Source organism: Urocitellus parryii, chromosome 3 (genome assembly GCF_045843805.1).
Source record: "Urocitellus parryii isolate mUroPar1 chromosome 3, mUroPar1.hap1, whole genome shotgun sequence".
Classification (NCBI taxonomy): Eukaryota; Metazoa; Chordata; class Mammalia; order Rodentia; family Sciuridae; genus Urocitellus; species Urocitellus parryii.
The window spans coordinates 195,123,859-195,148,169 of record NC_135533.1 but is presented as its reverse complement, the minus strand read 5'-3'; the positions used below and the strand labels follow the sequence as shown (position 1 = coordinate 195,148,169).

At 37.7% G+C, this 24,311-nt stretch overlaps 1 protein-coding gene across 1 annotated transcript in view; it reads left to right on the top strand.

Annotated features, from left to right (window-relative positions):
- The first annotated feature begins 4,443 nt into the window (after positions 1–4,443).
- The window catches only part of Scn11a (sodium voltage-gated channel alpha subunit 11), an 84,847-nt gene continuing 64,979 nt past the window's right edge, over positions 4,444–24,311 (top strand). The window contains exons 1-7 of the mRNA XM_077795667.1: positions 4,444–4,710; positions 5,207–5,325; positions 6,590–6,647; positions 10,696–10,725; positions 13,410–13,417; positions 22,330–22,458; positions 23,957–24,051. Of these exons, the coding sequence (XP_077651793.1) occupies positions 4,444–4,710; positions 5,207–5,325; positions 6,590–6,647; positions 10,696–10,725; positions 13,410–13,417; positions 22,330–22,458; positions 23,957–24,051 (706 nt within the window). The remainder of the gene's footprint in view (positions 4,711–5,206; positions 5,326–6,589; positions 6,648–10,695; positions 10,726–13,409; positions 13,418–22,329; positions 22,459–23,956; positions 24,052–24,311) is intronic.

Genomic DNA, 24,311 nt, shown 5'->3' with positions numbered 1-24,311 from the left:
TTTCTCACAGGACTGTAAGAACCTTGAGGGCTGACGTTTTAATTCACTCTGCATCCTCAGCACCCAGCAGAGAAATAAATGAACAATAAAGTCTTCTGTGAAGCTTATGGATTTGAGGCAAAGCTGGAGCATCCAAATCTTAACTGGAGGGAATATCTCAGGAGCTGAGATATTAGGGAACTGAAGCCCTTTTCTAGGTGAGTGTTTTCTGTCTGTTCTGGGGCAATGGGTCTGTGAGACTGCTGGGCAGGGGCTGGTCCTCAGAGAAGCTGGAGCAGAGCCCTCTGATAGAGAGCTCTGGGTCTCCCTTAAGTCTAGCCCCATTACTTCATGAAGGTCCGGTAAACCCTCCTTGGGGTTTCTCAGTCTCTGGGAGGTCCCCGTGATGAGTTATAGTTCATGTTGTTGGCCTTCTGGTTAGGACTGCAAATTGAGGTTATTCTTGTTTCCTTTATGAATCAAGGGGATTTAAACATGGTGATTATATCTGCTATTTGACTCTCTGTTTTGAATGAGAAGACAGTTTTGAGTCCCTGAAAGAATCTTTGCAGTCCTTTTTTCAATTCAATAAAAATAAGACATGCTCCTAATTCAAAGAGCTCAGAAAGGGAAAATGTTGAGAAGGATATAATATAAAATATTATACTGTGAAAAATGAAATGTTTCCCCTTTCATCTCTATACCCAGTCTCACTTTTAACCATTTTAGTTTTTAATTCTTCTGGTCATTGTCATTCTGACTCTAAATTCATTTATAGGGCCATTTCTTGATTTATCGCGCTTGAATAGAAATGACTCAAGTATTCCTGGGGGGGAAAGGGGGATTCAGCTTACCAACAGCAATCCCTCTGCCTTCCCCTTGTACAAATGCAGTGGACATTTAAGGAGACTCTGCCATATTCAGCTCTAGAATCAAGATTCTTTCAGTTTTTGTTACTCGTATTTTAAATGTGGGTTCGCACTGGATTACCTATATAATTTTAAGGGGTAGATATGTTTGTGTTCCTCAATAGATTGACTTGCCAATAGAATGCCCTGACCCTCCAAGTGTTTGAGTTGAGGCAACTGGTGGCCTCGAGCTTCTTTTCACTTTTTATTTCCAACTACGGGTCAGAGGATAACATTCATAACATTTGCATTCTATGCTGTAATTGCAATTAATTCAACTTTATCCCTGGAATGATTGTTTAAATGAAAAATTAATAGACAACCTTTATTATATAACATTTTTGCAGCTAATATTCTCCAAGACCTAAAGTTTTATTTTGACCCATAGTAAAGAAGATAGATTCTGATAGCACCTGCTGCATAAAGGAGAAGGTCCCAAGCATCAAGGTTGAATGAACTCTCTTTTTTTCCTATTCTTATATTCTGTCAGCTGTTCAAATCATTTATTTGACTTCCTGTATAAACCATGGGCTTTATAAAAATTTTTTAATGGAATTTCTAATCACCTTTCTTTTTAAAGTTGAAAAACCAGTTTCTCCATCATATTCCTGTTGCACAGAATTTTCTTTATACCTGAAGCATTTTTTCTCAGAGTTGTCTGAATTCTCATTCTAACCTGGACAACTGTTTCATTCTGTCGACGGGCATTCACCCTGGAATGCTTTATTGTGTAGTTGGCTTAAGTATTCTATGTCTTGGATCCCATGCATCTTCCTCTTTTGACTTCTTTTCATTGTTTGGAAGCATAGATTTAAATAACTGTTTTGTAAAGAGCCATTTAGTGTTTGAAAAATTGGTATGCATACTTGATTGTTAGTAGAACTCGGGAAATCTTTGCATTTAGTCATTTTTTTTTTAGCAATACAGTCTCTTTTCTACCCAGAAAAACTTTCAGAATTAAGTATTTTTTTTGTATAAATTTCAAAATAAATATTTCATTTGTTCCAAATTTTACCATCAGTATTGCCATATTGATTTTTTCGTTAATTTATCAACTTTTAAAATATTGTGAGTACACCTCTTAGCTCTTATTTCCACTGTCCCAGTTTCCTACTTTAATTAAACAGTACTTGAATTTTCCATCATTTTAAAAATTTTTTACTTGTTTTAATTAGTTACATATGACAGTAGAATGCATTTATGCATTTTAATATGTCATATATAGATGGGATATAATTTCTCATTTTTCTGAGTGTACATGTTGCAGAATCATATTGGTCATGCAGTTGCATATATACATACAGTAATAATGTCTGTTTCATTCTACTAAGTTTCCTATCCCCACATCCCCTCCCGTCCCCTCCCATCACTTCCCTCTACCTAATCTAAGGTAACACTATTCTTCCCTAGTGCCCCCCACCTTATTGTGAATTAGCTTCTGCATATTAGAGAAAACATTTGGCCTTTGGTTTTGTGGGATTGGCTTATTTCACTTGCATGATATTCTCCAACTTCAACCATTTACTGGCAAATGCCATAATTTCACTTTTCTTTAAAACTGAGTAATATTCCATTGAGCATATAGATCGTATTTATCAATTCATATCGTTTTGATAAAACAAGTTTGCTACATTTTATTTTATTTTGTCAAATTTATTTGAGTTGATAGTTTTTAAAATATTTTTTTTCTCCTCGGTCAATTTTTGCAGCTTTCAATGTCACCTTTAAGATGTAATCTTTCAGCTGTTTTATTATCTATAACAAATATTATATGTGTGATTTCAGGGGTTACCAGTTTTATTTTGTGTTATTTATATCAACTCTCTTTTCCTCAAGAACCTGGGCAAAATGTCTCCCAGGGTCACAATGAGGGTCAGACCTTCCAATCTCTTAATAGTCACACGATTATGGCAGTAGCCCTCCACGGCAACCTTGCTATAACTTAACAAAGTCTAGTTTCTGTCATCCAGGATCCTTTTCAATACATTGATTTTATAGAATTAACTAACACCCATATGCCGTTGATTATCAAAAACTTAATTTCATCCTAATTATCTTTCTTGAGGTCTAGAGCCAAACGCAATGGAGTCTCATTATATGCCCACATCATTTATACAAACTCAATCATATATGTTGCTGAGAATGTAGGAAGGGGAGAAAAATTGATTTAAGTAGCATGTACAATTCTATCATCCAGATGATCAATAATGAGCTTGACCCTACATGGGACAGAAAGTAATGAATCTACAGTCCCATGTCTACTTTCAGTTGATGGTGTGACTCAAATGGTATTAGCATTGCACTGACCCGAATAATGCATGTTTAAAGAGATATGTTACCTTTAAACACAATCATCTACCTTGTTTGGGGTTTAACTTATGTGGTGCTGAAAGAAAAGATGTTTGGCATCCCTGGACATACCTGTGAAAGTAGAACCCCATCATTATGACATAAACCAATCTTGCTGAGACAGGCATTGGGATGATTCTCCAGTATTCCTTCCAGAGAAGTTTTAACAGTATATATTTTTTTTCCTTGTGTGCTATTTTCAGAGTATAACATGTATAAACTGTGATTTTCCTGTACTCAAGGGTCTCTGGTTCTTTCCACTTGCAGGTTTCCCAAGCAGCTTCAACTTCATGTGTTTTAAACTGAATTTATTCCCTCAATGCTTCCTGCTTCCCTAGTGCTATCTCAGTGAGTGGTGCCAAGGTTTGCCTCACTGCCCAAGCCAGGGACCTTGGTAAGGACCATCTTCTCCCTGATCAAGAAGATTCTTCAGTAACTCACAAATCCATCCATTCCATTAGGGCCCCCTCTGTGGTTTGATCTGTTGCAACAGTTTCCAAGCTAATTTCTGATTCTAGCCTCCTACTTCCTTCAATGTTGTGTCTCCAGCCTGGTCAATTTCCACCAGTTAGAGGGATTTTTTTTTTAAATCTTCATAGTGTTATCCTTTACAGTCACCATCATCATCATTATGAAAATCAAAACCTCCACAATTCCCCCTTACTTTCAGGGCAAGTCCGTGATCTTTGTCAAGGATTACAGGTCTGCACATGCTATCTCTCTGCTGATTAAAACCTTGTCTGGGTTTCAGTTTTAGAGACAGGTCTTCTTCTGCTCATCGGTTCCTGAATTCAGCTTCCCATGTATTCTTCCAGGAATGATGTTTCTTTTTGGTCTTGTGTATACACACCCCAAATTTTAGCTGTACCCATCGTGGTAGTCACTTCTGATCTTCCACACAACCAATGAGCCTCCAACCCCCTCAACCTCAACTCGTTTTTATTTTTATTTTTAAATTAGGCCTTTATGGTTGTACATAGTAGTTGGGTTCATCTGGCCAAACTCATACATCCATGGAAATTGATTTCATTTTATGATCCTTCCTGTTCCCTCCCCGTTTTCCTTCCCATCCTCCTCCTCAACCTCAGCTCCTGTACATCCCCATAACATCAGCCTTTGAGACTAAAACCCAGGGCAGGGCTGCATTTTTTTCTACCTCCGTGAGCTCCCTCAGGATTGTCAGTTTGTCTCCATCACAAGGGTGAAGATGGATGACAGGTGCTACCCAGTGATCTTCCCAGATGAGCGGAATTTCCGCCCCTTCACTTCTGACTCTCTGGCTGCAATAGAGAAGCGGATTGCTGCCCAAAAAGAGAAAAAAAAGTCCAAAGACAAGACTGTGGCAGAACCCCAACTTCGACCTCAACTTGACCTGAAGGCCTCCAGGAAGTTGCCCAAGCTCTATGGCAACATTCCTCGTGACCTGATAGCGAAGCCCCTGGAAGACTTGGACCCGTACTATAGAAATCATAAGGTATTTCTGTGGGGAGGCTGGGGTGTCCATGAATTGCTTCATTCTCAGAGCCCAGGTAGAAATGCTAGGAGGAAATGGGCACAGGTTGGTATTCTTCCATGGGGATCTTTTGGGCATTTGGGATGGGACAATGCACCATTTAGCAGATTTGTTTGGCACCCCTGGACATACCTGTGAAAGTAGAACCCCGTCATTATGACAGATAACCCAAAATACTCACACATTTCTATTTCCTCCATCATATCCCGTTGGGTGAAGAGTCCATCCTCCAACAGTTATCTTGAGACTTGATCCAGTGGAGAAATTCACTGCCCTCTGGAGTCAAAAGGTTGCTGGTCAAAAGTACCTTAGTCTTTAGAATGATTCTGCAGTCCAAAACTGCAGTTCTTGTTAAAAGTCAAACCAGGATTCAACCTGTGGTTCCCTTGAATTTCCTATAAATGAACTCATAATACGTATTATTGTCATTGCATTTAATTCCCATTGTGTTTTGCAGACATTTATGGTGTTGAACAAGAAGAGAACCATCTACCGCTTCAGTGCCAAGCGTGCCTTGTTCATTTTGGGACCTTTCAATCCACTCAGAAGTTTAGCCATTAGAATCCTGGTCAATTCATATCCTTTTGCTACGTCCAGGTCACATGAAAGGTGCACAAGTCCCAGGGTGGTTACATGTCCATGGAGTGGAAGCCATCACTCATCTGTTTAGCAAGTACTGGCTGAGTGCTACTGTGGAAGCACTGGTGGGCACTGTCCTGGGGGCTGGGTGTCAACAGGTGTGGCCCCTGCCACCTGTTATGGGATCCTTGGCTTCAGAAAGAGGTGGAATAAATGGCAGGTAGTTTACAAGAGAAAGAGATCAGCAGTTTGGGAGTGGCCGTGTAGAGAAGAGCTGCCCCAGATGTACCCAAGGACAGCTTCTCAGAGGAAGGAGCATTAAATCGACGCCCACACACCTTATTGGCTCGACAAATGTATCGTGTTAGACCTACACAGTGTTTAAACATTCTGCAAACATTTGGTAACACAAAAAAGCCAGATTTCCAGCTTCTCTTGCAAAATGGAATCTCTGGCACGTCTAGGCTACATTACTACCTGGAAAAAAAAATCGATATCATGACAAACCATCCCCTCTTTTAGAGGGGCATGCAAGCTCTGTTTCACCACATCTGTACCCCTCCAATGGCCCAGCATGAGCTTGCTTTGCAAATATGATGCTCCAGCCTCCTAAGACAGAGTTTGCAACCTTGGTTTTAAAGGCTAAAGACAGGCATTATTAAGCATTTCTGATGTGTGCAGGGGATCAGGGAGACACTAGACCATTTTAAACAAAGGGAAGTGAAAACAGAACATGGTTTACTGAACATGGTAAAATATTGAGGAGAATGGTAATGAAGTTAAGTTGGTTTCCCTAGAAACAGGGCCTGTGACGGGGACTCTCATTTAAGTGATTTAGTAGAGGAGTGCTCTCTAAAGAAGGAGAAAGGAAAGCAAGATGGGGCAAAAGACTGTGATCTCAGCTATGTCCGCTTAAGCCTGATCCCAGGAGGAGCTCTGGGACTTGGATGGCACCAGACTTACATGGTGTTGTCCAACTTTGAAGCGAAGGGCCAGATTTTTGTAAGTCTGTGTCAGCCAGACCTGCAGAAGAGAGTGCGTAGCTCTCCAGGGCTTGTAGCTCTTGGTTTGGCAGGGGACAGTTCTGCAGAGGGGACAGGCATGAGTTGTTGTCAGCTGAGTCTTACAGTTAGAGGGTGGATGCTCTTTCAGAAAAGGCTGCCAGGAAGTCCCCCCCCCCCCCACAGCAACAACCTCCAACTCAGTAACTAACAGCAAGTGTTATCCCACAAGTGTATCTGCCTTAATGGGCGCTGGTCACATTGTTCAGCATGTTCATCATCTGCACAGTCATCGTCAACTGTGGGCTAATGGCTGCGGTTGGCTTTAAGGAAAACAATTGCACCGACATTAAGGAAAACAATAGCATCGGCATTAAGGAAAACAATAGCACCGGCATTAAGGAAAACAGTACCGAGCCAGACTTTACTGAGTGAGTACTGAGTACAGGCACTACGAGTGAGTACTCGTTCACCTGTCCTAAATTGCAAAACAGATGCATGAAGAATCTATTCAAATTGAGAGAAAGAACAAGTCCCCAATAGTCCCAATTCCCCAATGTAAATGCTGGCAGAATCAGACTTATTTATTTATTTATTTTTTTGATACTGGGAATTGAACCCAGAGGCGCTTAAGTGTGTGTGAAGCACTGACCCACATCCCCAGCCTTTTTAAAAAAATATTTTACTTAGAGACAGAGTCTCACTGAGTTGCTTAGGGCCTCACTATGTTGCTGAGGCTGAATTTGAACTTGAGATCCTACTGCCTCAGCCTCCTGAGCTTCTGGGATTACGGGTGTGTGCCCCTGCGCCTGATTGGAGTCAGACTTATTTTTGTACTTTTTAAAAAAACAATTGTCTTTAAAGGAGTTTTAAAATTACATTTGTAATAAACAGAATATGCACAATTTGTGTCTACATCTTAAGTAGTGTACTTTGTGCTTACCTGAGGTTTTATAGGAATCCACTGTGATGGCTAATTTTTGTCAGAAAATAAATCATGATTTACTTAACCTTTCTGGTATTTAAGTGGCATTGTCACTTCAGGAAGCTATTTTAAAATGACCATTTTTTTTTTCAGAACAGATTCTTAGAAATTAGTTTCCAAGGGCAAAATAAACATTTTAATGCTTCTAAATAGACAAAATATTTTCCAAAAAGTTCGTGTTTATTTACCATCATCAATATATTCTAATAACCAATCATATCACATTCTGCCTGCTTTCAGTTTTTCTTCTTCAACTTATGTAATTAAAATATTTATATTTCTTTACTTTCCTTATGTGTAAGACTTTCTGATGTTTTAGTTTTCCATTTTTGTCCATGTATTCTGTTCAGTTTGAGTGAATTCATTGTCATGTCATGCTAGGAAGAAATGGGCATTTTTTTTGTCATTTTAATTGACTTTTCAGACAAGTTGTTTTTTAACTTAGAAATTTCTAAATTTGGTGAGTATTTTCTTACATGTTGCATGAGTTTTTTTTTAAATTTATTTTAGTTTTCCTTTCTCCCCTTTTCCTTCCCAATCTATGGTGACCACCATTCTATTCCATTCTTTGAGATGACCTATTTAGTTAGTTTCCACATACAAGTGAGAACGTGTGTTATAAGTCTTTCTGGCTTATTTTGCTTAACACAGTGACTTCCAGTTCTATGTTATTGCCTCAAATGACAGGATTTCATTCTTTTTTTATGGCCCAGTAATACTCTACTGTGTATATATACCATACTTTTTTTTTCATTCATCAACTGATGGCCATCTAAGTTGATTCAATATTTTAGCTACTATGAATAATGCAGCAGTAAATGTAGAAATACAAGTATCTTTTTGGTATATTGATTTCATCTCCTTTGCATATATACTCAGTAGTGGAATTGCTGAATCGAATGGTAGTTCTATTTTTAGTTTTTTGAGGAATCTCTATACTTTTCTGCATGAGGGCTGTACTAATTCTTATTTCCATCAACAGTATGTAAGAGTTACTCTTTCTCCATATTTTTAATAGCATTTGTTATTTTTTGTCTTTTTGATGATAGGCATTCTAACTTGGGTGAGATAACACCTCATTGTGGCTTTGAATTGCATTTTCCTGATGAAGTGTATGTTGAGCATCTTTTCATATACTTTTTGGCCATTTGCATGTCTTCTTTTGAGAAATGTCTCCATAGATTATGAGCCTACTCTTAATCAGATTATTATTTTTTTTTTCTGTTGAGTTCTTTGAGTTTCTTACTATTCTGGATTTTAAATTCCTTGTCCAGTGGATAGTTTGCAAGTACTTTCTCCCATTCTTCAGGTAATCTCTTAACCTCTTAACTCTGTTGGTTATTTCCTTTGTCTCATTGTCATCAATTTCCAATTTAATTCAGTTGTAGTCAGAGAAAATGTAGGTAGAATTTCAGTCTTTGGAGATCAAGAGAAACTGTTTTATTGTCTGTCTTGGGAATGTTTCAGGTGCACTTGAGAAGAAGACTGCAGTTCTTTGGTGTGTTGTTCCATAAGTGGTCAGTTAAGGTGGTTAATAGGGCCATTTAGATCTTTCATACCTTTACTGATTTTCCTACTCAGAGTTTTTATAAATTGTGAGAAAGAGGCTTGAAATTTCCATCTGTGGTCATGGATTTGTCGATTATTCCTTTCTTTTTGTCTAATTTTGCTTTGTGCATCTTGAAGCACTATTTTAGACACACATACATTTAAGATTATTATATTTTTCTGATGTATGCATTTTTTAATATTATGAAATGGGTTCTTTCTAACAATACTCATTTTAATGTTTATTATTAGTATAGCTCTTCCATTTTCTTATGTTGTTTACGAGGTATATCTTTTTCCATCTTTTTACTTTTAACCTTTTTGTATCTGAATTTATAGCATCTCTTGTACAGAGCATTTACATTGTAGGTACTTTTGTGGTCTATTTGTCTTTTGATGGAATATTTAGTCCATTTACATTTAATATAGTCCATTTAAAAAAAATTTTTTAGATGTTGCTGGACCTTTATTTAATTAAATATTTTTATGTGGTGCTGAGAATTGAACCCAGTGCCTTACACATGCTAGGCAAGCGCTCTACCACTGATCCACTACTCCAGCCCAAGGTCCATTTTTAATTGGTTTTTCTATTTATCTCATTTGTTTTTTTTTTGCTCCTTTGCTATACTATTTTTCTTTCATTACTGTCTCCCTCAATATCAATGTTATATTTTAATTTTATATATAATTTTATATCACAATATATTGATAGTCAATATTGAATTGCTTCAGGTAAACACAGGAAACTTGCCACGGTATAATTTCACATCTGTTTGTTATTTGTCATTTATTTAAAGTAATATACAGAACAATACCAACAAATACAATCTATAGCTTTTGCTTTAAGTAGGTACATGTCTTTTTTAAAGTCATACCTGCATGTAGACATAAATTATCTTCTGGTATCATTTCTCTTCAGCCTGAATAACTTCCTTTAGTAGCTATGTTTTCAACGTTTTATTGATGCAACACAATTGTACATAGTAATTGGATTCATCATTCCACCTTCCTATATGCACATAATTGTTCAATCTCATTCCCCAGTACCTTTCCTTTCCCTCCTCTATTCCCTCCCCCATCTACTTGCTTTATTCTACTGATTTCTCTTCTACTACTATTATTATTTTACTTAGTGCATTATAATTATATATGTAAGTGGGATTGATTGTGGTGTATCCACATGTGGACATAGTATAATTTGGTAGATTTCATTCCCCAGTACTTCCCTTTGCTCTTTTCTCTTTCCCTTCTGTTGATCTCCTATATTTCATTGGTTTCCCTTCTATTTTTTGTGAGATCCCCTTTTAATTCCTTTCTTTCCCTCCCCCCTTTTCTCACTCTCCTGGGTATGAGAGAAAACATTTGACTCTTGACATTTAAATCTGGCATTTAAATCTGACATTTAAATTTATTTCACTTAACATGATGTTCTCCAGTTCCATCCACTTACCAGCAAATGATGCAATTTAATTCTCCTTTAATCGTTTTTGTGGTTCAGTTCTAGCACATTCTCTAAGTTTATATCTATCTGAAAATGTTTATATTTTGTATTCTTTTCTTTGAGAAGTAATTTTATTGACTATAGAATTCTTGCTTGATAATTTTTCTTCTAGCAATTTAAGGATGTTTTATCACTGCTTTCTGGGCTCTGTTTTGTTCCCTCTTGCTTCCAGGATTTTCTCCCTAAATTTCCATCTTCTCTAACAGCTCCGAAACCCATCCTCTGCCACCTTATATCCTAGGGCTACAGCCATTTGTCCATGCTGAGAAGGGAGCAGGAGAGTTGAAAAATACTTTACAACCAAAATAGTCACACATTTTCATAATTCTTAGGCAATGCAGTTAACTTCCTTTAAAAGGGATGTTTCCTTGGGATGGGGGTTTAGCTTAGTGGTGAGTGCTTGCCTAGCATGTGTGAAGACCTGGATTGTATCTCCAGTACCACATGATAAATAAATAGGCAAATAAATAAATTCAATGGATTTTCTCTTTAGTTTCTACCTCTCCCTGCCTCCAGTACTGAGGACAGAACCCCGCGTATATTTAATTTTGAGACAGGGTCTTACTAAGTGGCTGAGATTAGCTTCAAACTTGTGATTCTCCTGCCTCCGCCTCCTGAGTTGCTGCAATTATAAGCATGGGCTACTACACCTGGACTTTTGTTACTTTTTGAGGACTTTCAAATAATGGTCCTTATATATTTTATCTAGTTTAATACTCATTATTTGTGGAAAGGTTTTCCAAACCTCCTCACACCTCCACCACCATAAGCAGGAGTCAATTATCTCTTAATTTTTTTTCCATGCAGTAAAATTCAACAAAATTTTCTCTTATGTTTACGGATTTTGACTTAGAGTTAGATTTTCTCTAGTTTTCAGTTATAAAGAATCCTCCCATATTTTCTTAAGGTGCATTTAAAAAAATTGATGATCTCAAATTATACAGACTGGTGGGTTTCACAGTGGCATATTCACATGTATAAAAAGACATAATTTGATCCATTTCATTCCCCCAATACCCTCCCTCCTCTCTTACCTCCCTTCCCCTCAACCCCTCCTTTTACCCTAATGGTCACCCTTCTACTTTCATGGCATCCCTTCCCCCCCTCTAGTTTCCACAAATGAGGGAAAACATATAGTACTATTTTCTCTGAATCTAGCTTATTGTGCTCAAAATTATAGTCTCCAGTTCCATCCATTTTTCCTGCAAATGACATAATTTTGTTCTTATTTATGGCTGAATAAAACTCTATTGTATGATTAGAATACATTTTCTTTATACATTCATCTATTAATGTGGACTCCTAGGTTGGTTCCTTAGTTCGACTCTTGTAGATTGTGCTGTGATACTATATGGGTATGCCTGTATCTCTAAAGTATGCTGAGTTTACTGAGTTTAATTCTTTTGGGTAAATACCAAGGAGTGGGGTAGTTGGATTATGTGGTAGCTCTATTTTTAGCTTTCTGAGGAAGCTCCACTCTGATGTCCACAGTGGCTGTACTAACTGAAATTCCCATTATCTGTGTATGAGTTCCTTTTCCCCTGCATCTTCACCAGCATTTATCATTATTGGTATTCTTGATGATTGCCATTCTAACAGGAGTGGGATGGAATCTCCGTGTAGTTTTGCTTTGCATTTCCCTTATGGCTGAAGATGCTGAACACTTTTTTTTCCATATAATTGTTGGCCATTTGTGTTGATTCTTTTGAGAAGTGCCTGGTCGGTTCATTTATTGATTGAATTCTTTAATTATTTAATGTGGAGTTTTTTGAGTTCTTTATATGTTCTGGATATTAATCCTCTGTTGGGAGAGTAACTGGCAAAGATTTCATCCTTGTTTCTGCCAGTTGTCTTTTTTACTCTGCTAATTGTTTCCTTTGCTGTGCAGAAGCTTTTTAATTTGATGCCTTTCCATTTATGGATTCTTTCTCTTCTTTCCTGCACTCAGTCGAAATATTTGCCTTCATGTATATGTTGAAGTGTTTCCCCTATTTTTTTCTTCTAATGGTTGTAAAGATTTAGGTCTTTTTTTTTTTTTTTTTTTTTTTTTTGGAGTGTAGGCACAATGGATTGAGCCCAGGGATGCTTTACCACTGAGCCACATCCACAGCCCTTTTTATTTTTTATTTTGAGATAGCCTTTATAAAGGTGCTGAGGCTGGGCTTGAATTTACTGTTCCTCCTGCAGCCTCCCAGTGGCTGAGATTGCAGGTGTACACCACTACACCTGACAAGTTTCAGGTCTTATAGTGATGTCTTTGATCCACTTTGAGTTGACTTTTGTACAGGGTGAGAGATAGGGATCTAGTTTCATTCTTCTACATATGGATATCCAGTTTTCTCAATACCAATGGCTAATAGATTCAGTGCAATTCCCATCAGAATATGAGTGACATTCTTCACAGAATTAGAAAAACAAAATCTTAAAATTAATGTGGAAGAATAAAAGAACAAGAATAACCAAAGAAATCCTGAGGGGGAAAAAAAGCAATGTTGAAAGCGTCACAATATCCGATTTCAAATTATGCTAGAGCCATAGTAACAAAACAGCATAGTACCAGCATAAACACAGACAGGTAGACCAATGGAACAGAATAGAAAAGGCAGAGACAAACTCACATGCCTACAATCTTCTTATTCTCGACAAAGTTGCCAAAAACATGAATTAGAGAAAAGATAGCCTTTTACAGTGTTTTTATAATTTCTTTTTAAAAAGAAACTTATATATCTGACTAATTTAGAATTTATCCAAGTATAAAATGTGATAAACTGATCTGAAGCCATATTTCATCCCAGATGCCTATCCATTTACTAGTCTGCCTTTTATCTTCTAATTTGAGACATTAATTCTGCATTTATATTGCTTCTCTGCATTGGTCTGCATTTTCTTTTCTTTTTTGCAGTACTGGGAATTGAACCCATGGATGCTCTACCACTGAGATACATCTACATGAGCCATGTCAGCCTTTTTAAAAATTTTTCATTTTGAGGCAGGGTCTCTGTAAATTGCCCAGGCTGTCTTCAAACTTGTGATCCTCCTGTTTCAGCTTCCTAAGTAGCTGATGTTATGGCATGCACCACCATATCTGAAAATGAAACATTTTCATATTTCCAGACCACACTTTTTAACTATTAAGGTTGCTTGATGTTGTAATGTCTGGTAGCACTAGAAATCACTCTCATTGTTCCTCCTTTGAGGATCTTTATTGTTCCTATTGGTTTATTTTTCTACTTAAATTATATAGTCAACTTGATTAGTTTTATTGTAATGGTGTTAAAATTTGTAAATTAACCTAGCAGAAACTGATGCCTTTATGAGGTTTCAACTCACTGAGAATATGCCTTTTCATTTAGTAAAATCTTCGTTTGTGTCTTTTAGACTTGCTTTAAGGTTTTCTTTACATAGAGGTTCCAAATTTCTTGTTAAATGTTATGTTTGTGAATTTTACATTTTTTTGTCATAATTTTAAGTATGATCTTTATCCCCTATTATATCTTGTAACTAGTTGCTATCATTATATAAAACTATCATTTATAAAAAAAATTATACACACACATACTAATTCTTGGGTTATCTTTGATAAAATGTTTATCATTTTAAAAAATGTTTTCATTACTGCATTATAGTCATATACAGTAGTGAGGTTCATTTGACATAATCATACATGCATGGAATATAATTCACTTCATTGAAGTCCCCAGTACTTCCTCTTTCCCTTTTCTATTCCCTCCCCCTCTTCCCCTTCTTCTGCTCTACTGGTCTTATTTCTATTTATTTATTCTTTTTAAAATTGGTGCTTTATAAATATACATAAAGGTGGAATTCACTGTGGTATATTAATATATGTACACTGCCTAATTTGGTCAATTTCATTCTGCAGTTTCTCCCTTTTCCTGTCCCTCTTTCGTCCCTCTCAATTACCTTTCTCTGCCCTATTGATTTTCCTTCTCTTTTCATGGGAATCTTTTCCTTTCCTCCCTTATTTCTCAGCTTCTGCCTAGGAGAGAAAACATTTGACCCTTGACTTTCTGAATCTGGCTTACTTCACTTAGCATGATGTTACCCAGTTCTATCCATTCACAAACAAATGGCATATTTTTATTCTTTTTTATTATATATATATATAAAATCACATTTTCTTAATTCATTCATCTATTGACAGGCACCTGGACTGGTTCCATAACTTGGCTATTGTGAATTGTGCTGCTATAAACACTGATGTGCCTATATCACTATAAGTATGCTACTTTTAGTTCTTTTGGATAAATATCCAGGAGTGGAATAGCTGGGTCATATGGTGGTTCTGTTCTTAGTCTTTTGAAAAAATCTTCATACTGCTTTCCAAAGTGGTTCTACTAATTTGTAGTTCCCCCAACAGTGTACAAGTGTACATTTTTCCCTAACATCCTCACCAGCATTTTTTTTTTATTATTTGTGCTCTTAATTATTGTTGTTCTAACTGGAGTAAGATAAAATCTTAATGTAGGTTTGATTTTCATTTTCCTGGTTGTATTTGTAAAGCACCAATAGAGAAGAAATTATAACAGCTAAAATTTGTTAAAAATCAAACAAGTCTAATCAAGGAAAAGGCAAAAGCACAAAAATTAATATCAATGGGAACTATCAAAATAACCCTACAGATGCTAAAAATATATAAAGGTAATATTACCATTGTATGCCAACATATGTGATATCGTACATCACATGGTCTATATTAGAGAAGGATCCGTGTGCTGCTGAGAAGAAAGTGTATTGATGGATGAAATGTTCTACATGTCTGGTAAGTCTAAATTATCAATTTTATTTTTTCCTTCTATAGCTTCTTTTTTCCCTCTATTTAAAAAATTTGTTCTAATTAGTTATACATGACAGTAGTTTTTGTTTGGAGGGTCTATCCAGTGGTGATAGAGGCATGTTAAAGTTTATTGCTCTATTTGATTCTTGAAGTTGAGAAGGGTCTGTTTGATGTATGTGGATGCTCTATTGTTTGGGGCACAAATATTTATGATTGTTATGTCTTGTTGATGTATAATTCCCCCAAAGCAGTATGAAATGGCCTTCTTTGTCCTTTTTGATTTTTTTTTTTTAGAGAGTGAGAGAGGAGAGAGAGAGAGAGAGAGAGAGAGAGAGAGAGAGAGAGAGAGAATTTTTTTTTAATATTTATTTTTTAGCTATCGGTGGACACAACATCTTTGTTTTTGTATGTGGTGCTGGGGATCGAACCCGGGCCACACGCATGCCAGGCGAGCGCGCTACCGCTTGAGCCACATCCCCAGCCCTGTCCTTTTTGATTAACTTTGGCTTAAAGTCCACTTTATCTGACATGAGGATAGAAATTCCTGTTCGTTTATGCAATCCATGTGAATGATATGTTTTTTTCTCCCATCTTTTCCCCTTTAGTCTGTGGATATTTTTGCCTATGAAGTGAGTCTCTTGGAGACAGCATATTGTTTGGTCTCTCTTTTTTTGTAATACAATCTGCCAGTCTGTGTCTTTTGATTGATGAGTTTAGGCCATTAATGTTTGAGGTTATTATTGAGATATGATTTATATTCCCATTCATTTGGGAATTTATTTTTGGTTTTTAATGTGAGTTAGTTTGTCTTTTGATTGACTATCCCCTTAGTGTAGTTTCTTCCTTCACTATTAACCATCCCCCTTTTTTCATTTCATCTTTATAAAATATTTTATTGAGAATATCCTGAAGTGCAGGGTTTCAGGTTGCAAATTCTTTTAATATTTGCCTATGTCTATGTTCTTCTAAAACTAACTCTTAAGTTTGATTTTAAAACACAATTTACCTTTTCTTCTACCCTCTTTGGTTTTCTTCAGGTTTGCCAGGGAATGTCCTTGATTTCTATGTGCTCCATGCCCAGACACACCTCGGGCCTCTTAAAAATGCCAGTTCCTTTAATTCCCTTATCCCTCTACCATGCTCATGAAGGGATTGCTCTGTCTGGGGCTTACAGCCTGGCCACTGCAGTGGCTGTGGATGCTGGCGATTTCTTCTTTATTTTATTATATCCAACCTCCTGAGACCCCGATCTGCTTTGAATGTCCAGTTTTAAATTCCAGTAACGTCCTCCTGCTTTTTTTGTTTGTTTGTTTGTTTTGTTGTTGTTGTTCACCCACTTTGCTGAAAGCTGCCTTTCTGCTTTCTTGGTTTCATTCCATGGTGCAGCCAGAAAAGTGACCTCCTTTATTCCGCCATCTTGAAAATCTCCCTGAAGTTTTCTTTCCTTGATGTGGCTTTGTCTGGTGTGGATATCAGGGTGATATTGGCTGCAAAGAATGCATTTTGGAGGTTTCCTTCCTTTCTACTTCATGGAATAATTTGAGGAAGATTGGCATTAGTTCTTTTTTAATGATCTGGTAGAACTCAGCTGAGAATCTATATGGTCCTTGGGCTTTTCTTTGTTGGAATATTTTCAATTGCTACTTTGATCTCATTGTTTGATATTGGTTTGTTCAGGTTTTTCTATATCCTCAGGGTTCCATTTAGGTAGATCAAATGTGTCTAAATATTTGTCAGTGTCTTCTAGATTTTCCAATTTATCAGAGTTTATATTTTCAAAATTGTTTCCAGTGATCCTCTGGATTTCAGAAGTGTCTGTGGTAATATCTCATTTTTCATCTTTAATTTTATTGATTTGGGTCTTCTTTTTCTTTTGCTTAGTTTGGCTAAGGGCTTATCCACCTTATTTATAAATCTCTTCAAAGAACCAATTCTTTGTTGCATTGATCTTTTATATTTTTCTATTAAGCTATATATTTTCAATTTTAGCTCTGATCTTAATTGTCTCCTGTCTTCAACTGATTTTGTAATTAGTTTGTTCTTCCCTTTTTTTAGGTCCTTGATGTGTAACTTTAGATTGCTTATTTTGGGATCTTTCTGGTTTTCTGTTTTAATGTAGGTGCTCAATGCTGCGAATTTTCCTCTTAGAATTACCTTTATACTGTCCCAGAAATTCTGTTAGGTTGTTTCTCTGTCCTCTTTGTTGTCGTATTTGCTTTCTCTCTCTCTCTCTCTCTCTCTCTCTCTCTCTCTCTCTCTCTCTCTCTCTCTTTATGATTTGGACGACTTCCCATATTTTCTGTGTCTTGGAATACTTTCTAAAGCATGGCAACGAGCCATTCTGAAGTGTGGAGAGAGGGAGAATTATTCAGTAAAATAACTTGTGTTTTCAAATCTTTTTTCTGGGGGTGAGATAGGATATAAGGAATTAGAATGGGAAGGGATTAGTTTATTAATAGCTTTTTCATTTTTCTTAGGTAATTGGGCTTTATTTAACTTTATAATTCTTCAGAATATTTTGCTATATCCCTTTTCTCATCTATCATTATGTTCATGGGCATTCTTTTTTGTGTGTGATTCAATTTCCCAGGGATTTGCCAGTTGTTTGTATTCTTCTAAAACTGGCTCTTAAACTTGATTTTACAACACAATTTATCTTTTCTTCCACCTTCTTTGGTTTTCTTCATCATACATTCATTAGGATTTAGTGTTTTCTAAAATATGACTTTGAATGTTTAATTCATGCATTTTTCTTCTGTTTGCAAATAATAAAAATATTTGCAGGAGTCACGCTTTTTTTTTTTGGTAAAACTTTGTCTCATAGAGTTTAATGTGTGACATTTTAATTTTTAATACCTTCTAAATGTCTTTTGTATTTTTTTGTTTTTCCTTGTTTTTTGACTCAGTTCCTTGCAGATGCCTTTTCGGGGATGTTGATAGTCATACTCTTGAAGTTGTACTTGGCAACTTTTAAGTATTGCACCACTTCCCTCACATTAGTTACCCTTCTCTTTCAGATCCTCTAGTAATCAGAGACCCACTCAGGTGTAGGCATATGTAAGAAGCATCTTGTGAATGGAATGCTCATCTAACATTTACAAGATTATCAAGGCCATGACTCATTTACTGTCTCAGGCTCAAGGGACTTGGTTTTGTACATAGGTACAAAAACATCCATGTTAGAGGTATGACATGGGATCTGTCTGGCTCCTGTTAATGCCTCATGCAGGAGTGGAACTGAGGACTCCCAGACCTTGGAGGCACTAGTGAAAAGATGCACTATCCTCAGGAAAGGGCTTATGTGAGCGAGGTTGGGTGCTCCTGGGAAAGATGAGTTGATCACTGGAGACTTTCCCACCAGAATCTGGGTGATGCTTATTCTCACTTACATGTTTAAAGAGTGCTTTTATTATCAGATGGTTCCACAGGTTTATAATGAGAATTTGGGAAGGCAATGTCCAGTCATTTTCACACTCTCATTTTTCTGGGCTGCATCTGGTCTCCTTTATATAATTCTAGTGGTTTCTGGGGCATGAGTGAGAGGTCAGGCTTTGACTTCTAGGTGTGATCTGGTCTCTTTGTCTCCAGGGAATTCTCCTCCCACTTGCATGGGTCTTCTATGGATCCCTCTCTGCTGCTGAGTGGGACTTGGAATCTGGTTAAAGGCCAGTCAGATTAGGGACTGTGCCTTGGGAAGCTCATGGATTTCCTGGGAATAGAGACCATCCTGTCAGCATCACTGGGGAACATGGTCAGATTTGCTGTCATGCTAGGAACTGATTGAGAGTGTGGATGATGCAGCTGGCTGCTTACTGCAACTTCCCTGGAAGCTGTGGTGGTGAGCGGAGCAGGACCTGCAGAGGAGACAGCGCTCCCACAGCAGTGGTTTGCCCTGCCCAGCACTTGTGGTGAGGTGCAATGAGCTCTCTTTACGGGAAGCAGTGGTCCAACTGGAAGCTAATTTGCTCTAAGGTTGTTTTCACCACTGAGAGACCCATAAGGCAGAGAGAGGAAAGAGCCTTTGTCTATCTGTGGGGAAGCAGCAAGGCAGGGCCAGGGGTGAGCATATAGCTGCCACTTTCCCTAGCAGCACTGGGTCAGGCAGTGACTGCCTGAAAGTGGGTGTGGGAGGAGGCCATCAAAAATATCCTCAGATAAAGAGGCCTGCAGCATCTTGCTGGTGGGCATGCCTCTACTCTGTGTTGGATGTCATCTTGGTCTTCCTGGTCAAGCATGAGTTAGAAAGGAGATCAGTGGGGTACAAGACATGGGAGAAAAATGGTCAGGTAAAAGTGGCAGCTTAGGGCTGCTGTCTCATTTGCTTTAGATTTAGATGAGGACTTGCAAAATCCCATAAATCTGTAATTATAACCTTTTTTTCCCCCAAAACTATCTATACCTTTGTAAATCACACTTGAAGTTAAAAGCTATTTCAGGGCAGACATTATTTAATCTGATGTGTTAATTTGTCACCAAAAGATGAGCAGCTCAGAAAAGGCTGAAACAGAGGAGAACTCTTGCCTGTGGCAGCCTCGTGACCATTTCTGCTTTTATATTTGGCTGCTTTGGATTTTTCAGGTTGCTAAGACCTGTTCCTTTAGTTTATTCGTAGCTAGATATTCTGCCAGGAAAGGCACACTTCTTTTACTTGGAACCAACAGGCTGTTTGATTGAATTGATTGCTTCAGTTCCCAAAGTGTGTGTGTGTGTGTGTGTGTGTGTGTAGACTCAGCATTTTTGACAGTTTGCAATTATAGTAACAGAGAGCTGGGTGTGGTGGCACATGCCTATAATCCCAGCAAGGCCCTAAGCAACTTAGCAAGACCCTGTTTATAAATAAAATATAAAAAAGAGTTGGGGATGTGGCTCAGTGGTTAAGCATCCTTGGGTTTAATCCCTTGCACTGGAAAAGAAAATAAAAGGAAAGGGGGGTGGGGGGGTTCTTTTGGGAGGTAGCGGAAGAAAGTTAGAGAGTAAAACATGATGTAGAAATTAGCAAAGAAAATGAAAGACTCAGTATTTTTTTTTAAATTGTGGTAAAACATCTACAATATAAAACGTACCACATTAGCCATTTTAAGTGTGCATTTAAATGGAATTAAGTATATATTCATCTTACTGCACAACATTACTAGCATCCATCTCCAGAATTCTTTTCTTAAAACTGAAACTCTATTCCCAAGAAACATCAATTCCCCATTCCACCCTTCCTCCAGCCCCTGGCAACCACTCTAGGTGCCTCATATAAGTGAATTGTACAGTATTTGTCCTTTTGTGACTGGCTTATTTGGACTTAACATAATGACTCAAGTTTCATCCATGTTGTAGGTAAGTGACAGAATTTTCTTCCTCTCTAAGTTTGATGAGTATGCCATCACATGTATGTCCCACAGTTTGTTCGTTCATTCATCAAGAAGGATCTTTGGGTGCTTCCACCTCTGGGATGTTGATGTTGCTATGAATGTGAGCATGCAGCTATTTCTTTGAGACCTTGATTTCAATTCTTTTGTATCTACCCAGAAAAGAGATTGCAGATTTTATTACAGGCCTATTTTTAATTTTTAAGGAACTTCTATACTGTTTTACAATCCCATCAACAGTGCCTCAGGGTTCTGATTTCTCCACATCCTTACCAAACTTGTTAGTTTTAAAATTGTTTTTAATAGTGCCATCCTAATGAGTGTGAGGTAATATTTGCTATGGCTTTTAAAAAAATAATTAATTAGTTAATTTTAATTGGGTACATATGACAGCAAAATGCGTTTTTATTCATTGTATGCAGTTGCAGCACAACTTTTCATTTCTCTGGTTGTAAATGATGTAGCATCACATCCTATGTGCAGTCTTACATGTATCTAGGGTAATGATGTCCATCTCATTCCACCAACTTTCCTGTCCCCATATACCCTCCCCCACTTTGCCCAATCAAAATTCCTCCATTATTCTCATGCCTCCCCCCTCCCTGTTTTGGATCAATATCTACTTATCAGAGAGAACCAAAGCCCAAGTATTCTCTCTGATAAGTGGATGCTGATCGCTATGGTTTTGATTTGCATTTTCTAATAATTAGTGGTGTTAAGCATCTCTTCATATATTTGTTGGATGTTTGTATGTCATCTTTGGAGAAACATCTGTTTCCTTTGTCCATTTTTAACTGGGTTATTTAATTTGTTTGTTGTTGAGCTATAGGCTATATTCTGGATATTAACCCATGATCAGATATATTATTTACAAGTATTTTCTTCCATGAACTTTTGTCAGGTCTTACACTTAGGTTTTTAATCCATATCAAGTTAATTTTTGTATAGAGGGTAAGATAAGGGTCTAACTTAATTCTTTTGCTATGGATGTTAAGTCTTCCCAACACCATTTATTGAAAGATGGTATTTTTTTCCAGTAAGGAGTATTGGCACTCTATTGAAAATCATTTGAACATAGATATTAAGGGTTTTTTTCTGAACTCTGTATTCTATTCCATTGGTCTATATGTCTGTCTTTATGTCAATACCACACCATTTGGATTACCGTAACTTTGCAATAAATTTTAACAAAAGCAAGTTGGAGACTTATAACTTTGTTTGGTTTTTTGGAGATTATTTTGGCTATTCAGGGCCCTTGAAATTCCATATGAATTTTAGAATAGATTTTTATATTTCTGCAAAAAAATTGATATTGGCTTTTTCGTAAGGATTGCATTGAATCTGTAGCTCATTTTGGATAGTATGACATTTTAACAATATGAAATCTTCCAATCCATGAGTACAGGATGTGGGAAGACCCAGTTTTTTGCCTGGTCATAGGCTCTCTTCATTGTTCCCTCACAGTTGTCCCTTTCTGTATGCCAGAGTGACAGCTCTAGAATGGTAATGACAAACTATAACCTCCAGATCTAGGGCCCATGTTGGCTGACACTATCCTTAAGAAGATAGCCATTGAGCCAGACACTGAAGAGTAGCCAGACATTGAAAGCCTAAATACTAAATACTAGAATTCTAAAAACTAGAATTTGCTTGAAGAGCTTGGCTTTCTGAACTCTGATTTGTTATAGACCCAAATATTAAACATCACATTAAAATGAAATAAAATACCAAGGCCAGATAAGACAGATGGACTCCTTGCTTTTCCCATCACTTATCATGCTCCCTCGTGTGCTGGATGACTTGTTTTATAGATACATCTTCACTGCGATTTATATTTTGGAAGCCGTGATAAAAATATTGGCAAGAGGTTTTATCCTGGATGAGTTCTCTTTCCTTCGAGATCCGTGGAACTGGCTGGACTCCATTGTCATTGGAACAGCGTAAGATGTTTAAAATTTTTATTGGAGACTTGGGGTGGGAAAGAAGTCCCTCTGCTTCTCTCCAGGCTCTGTGTGGATCCATGTGAATGGCTGAGGTGGCTCGATAATGCTTAGAGCTCCGAGTGTAGTGGTGATTGGCCCTGAACAGTGTGGTGCCCCCAGTTGGCTGGAGGCTGGAAGGCACAAACCCTATACCAATCCTCCTATTCTTCTCCATTCAGCCATTCATGCCATATAATCCCCCACATCAGTCTCTTATGGGCCAAGCCCTGGGCCAGATATGTGTTGATAACAATGAAAAAAAAAAGCATGATTCTCAACTTCATGAAGCTCACAGTCTAGAGAGGGAGATGGACAAGTAGTGACCATTACAATCTGAGATAGGGGCTCTGCATCTATAGAACTATCAGAGCATATGGGAGGAAGGAAGGACTCTAAAATTTATCTCTGGCTACTGGGAGGTCACAAAGAGTTTCACCCACATTTACTTATAGAAGTTTAATTATTTATTTATTTTTGGTACTGGGAATTGAATCCAGGGGAGCTTAATCAGGGAGTCACTTTTTGATACACATATATTTTTAGAGACAGGGCCTCACGAAGTTGCTTAGGGCCTCACTAAGTTGCTTAGGGCCTCACTAAGTTGCTGAGGCTGGCTTTGAACTTGTAATCTTCCTGCCTCAGCCTCCAAAGCCAATGGGATTACAGGTGTGCACCACCATGCCCGGCTACTTATAGAAGTTTCATAATTTTTGTTTTTATGTTTATTTCCTTGGTCCACTTGTGTTAATTTCTGTGCATGGCAGGAGGTGATGGTTGAAGTTCTTCCTGAAGGTGAGGATACTGATGTGGCACTAAATAATGAGATGGAGTCAGCAATATTAAAAAAAAATAAGAAAAGTAACATCTCATTGCTATTAACCTAACACAACAACTATTAACCTAACATTATGTGTCTGTGCCAGGCATTGTGTTTAGTACTTTGCATTTATTTTCCTACTCATGGTTCCCAAAAGCCCTTAGAGGAAGGTGTGATTATTTTCAGAGTTTTGTGTTTGAAGTTCAATATTGATGTATTCTTAGTCATTGAAAGTTGGTAAAACCCAACAGTTGAGTGTAGACTCTGAAGACAGACAGCCTGGGTTCACATCCAGATTTGGCCATGGAGGGACTGGGAGACCTTAACAAAGTACACTGGTGCCTGGAATTTAGCAATCAGTCAGTAAATGTGAAGATTTCTATTGTCCATGCATGTGGCCTCATCTGTGTCTGTGTGTAAAGATTAGCTAAGAAGAGGCTCCTGGGCAGGTTGTGGTCCACAGCAATGATCAGGGATGTTGCCAGGTTCTGTGATGATAGTGGTGCTGGGAGGTTAGGTTGTGGATTTCCCATAGGTGGGTGCAAGCCCCAGGCTGTGCTTCCTCTGGCCTTGGTGGAGACGATCCATGCAGCTGCCGGACTGAGCAAGCCCAGGCTAACCCTGTGTTCTGTCTTGCAGGATTGCATCTTATTTTCCATTTAAAAAAATCAATCTGTTGTCCCTGCGTACCTTCCGAGTGTTCAGAGCTTTGAAGGCAATTTCAGTAGTTTCAGGTAAGTCACTCTGACTTTCAACACAGGCACGTAGAGAGTGTTCTTTTATCTTTAAAAATTTAAAAAATGTCATCATGGAAACTAGAATCAAACAAACCTGGCTGGACACTTTTATTTGATTGTTCAATCAATAATTATCGACATAATTATATATCTGTCCAGATGCTATGCTAGAATGCTTAAGATCTACCCGTGAGAAAACAAAGCCCCCTGCCCTCATACAGTACATGGTCTAGAGTTGGGAGTGGGGAGACATACAC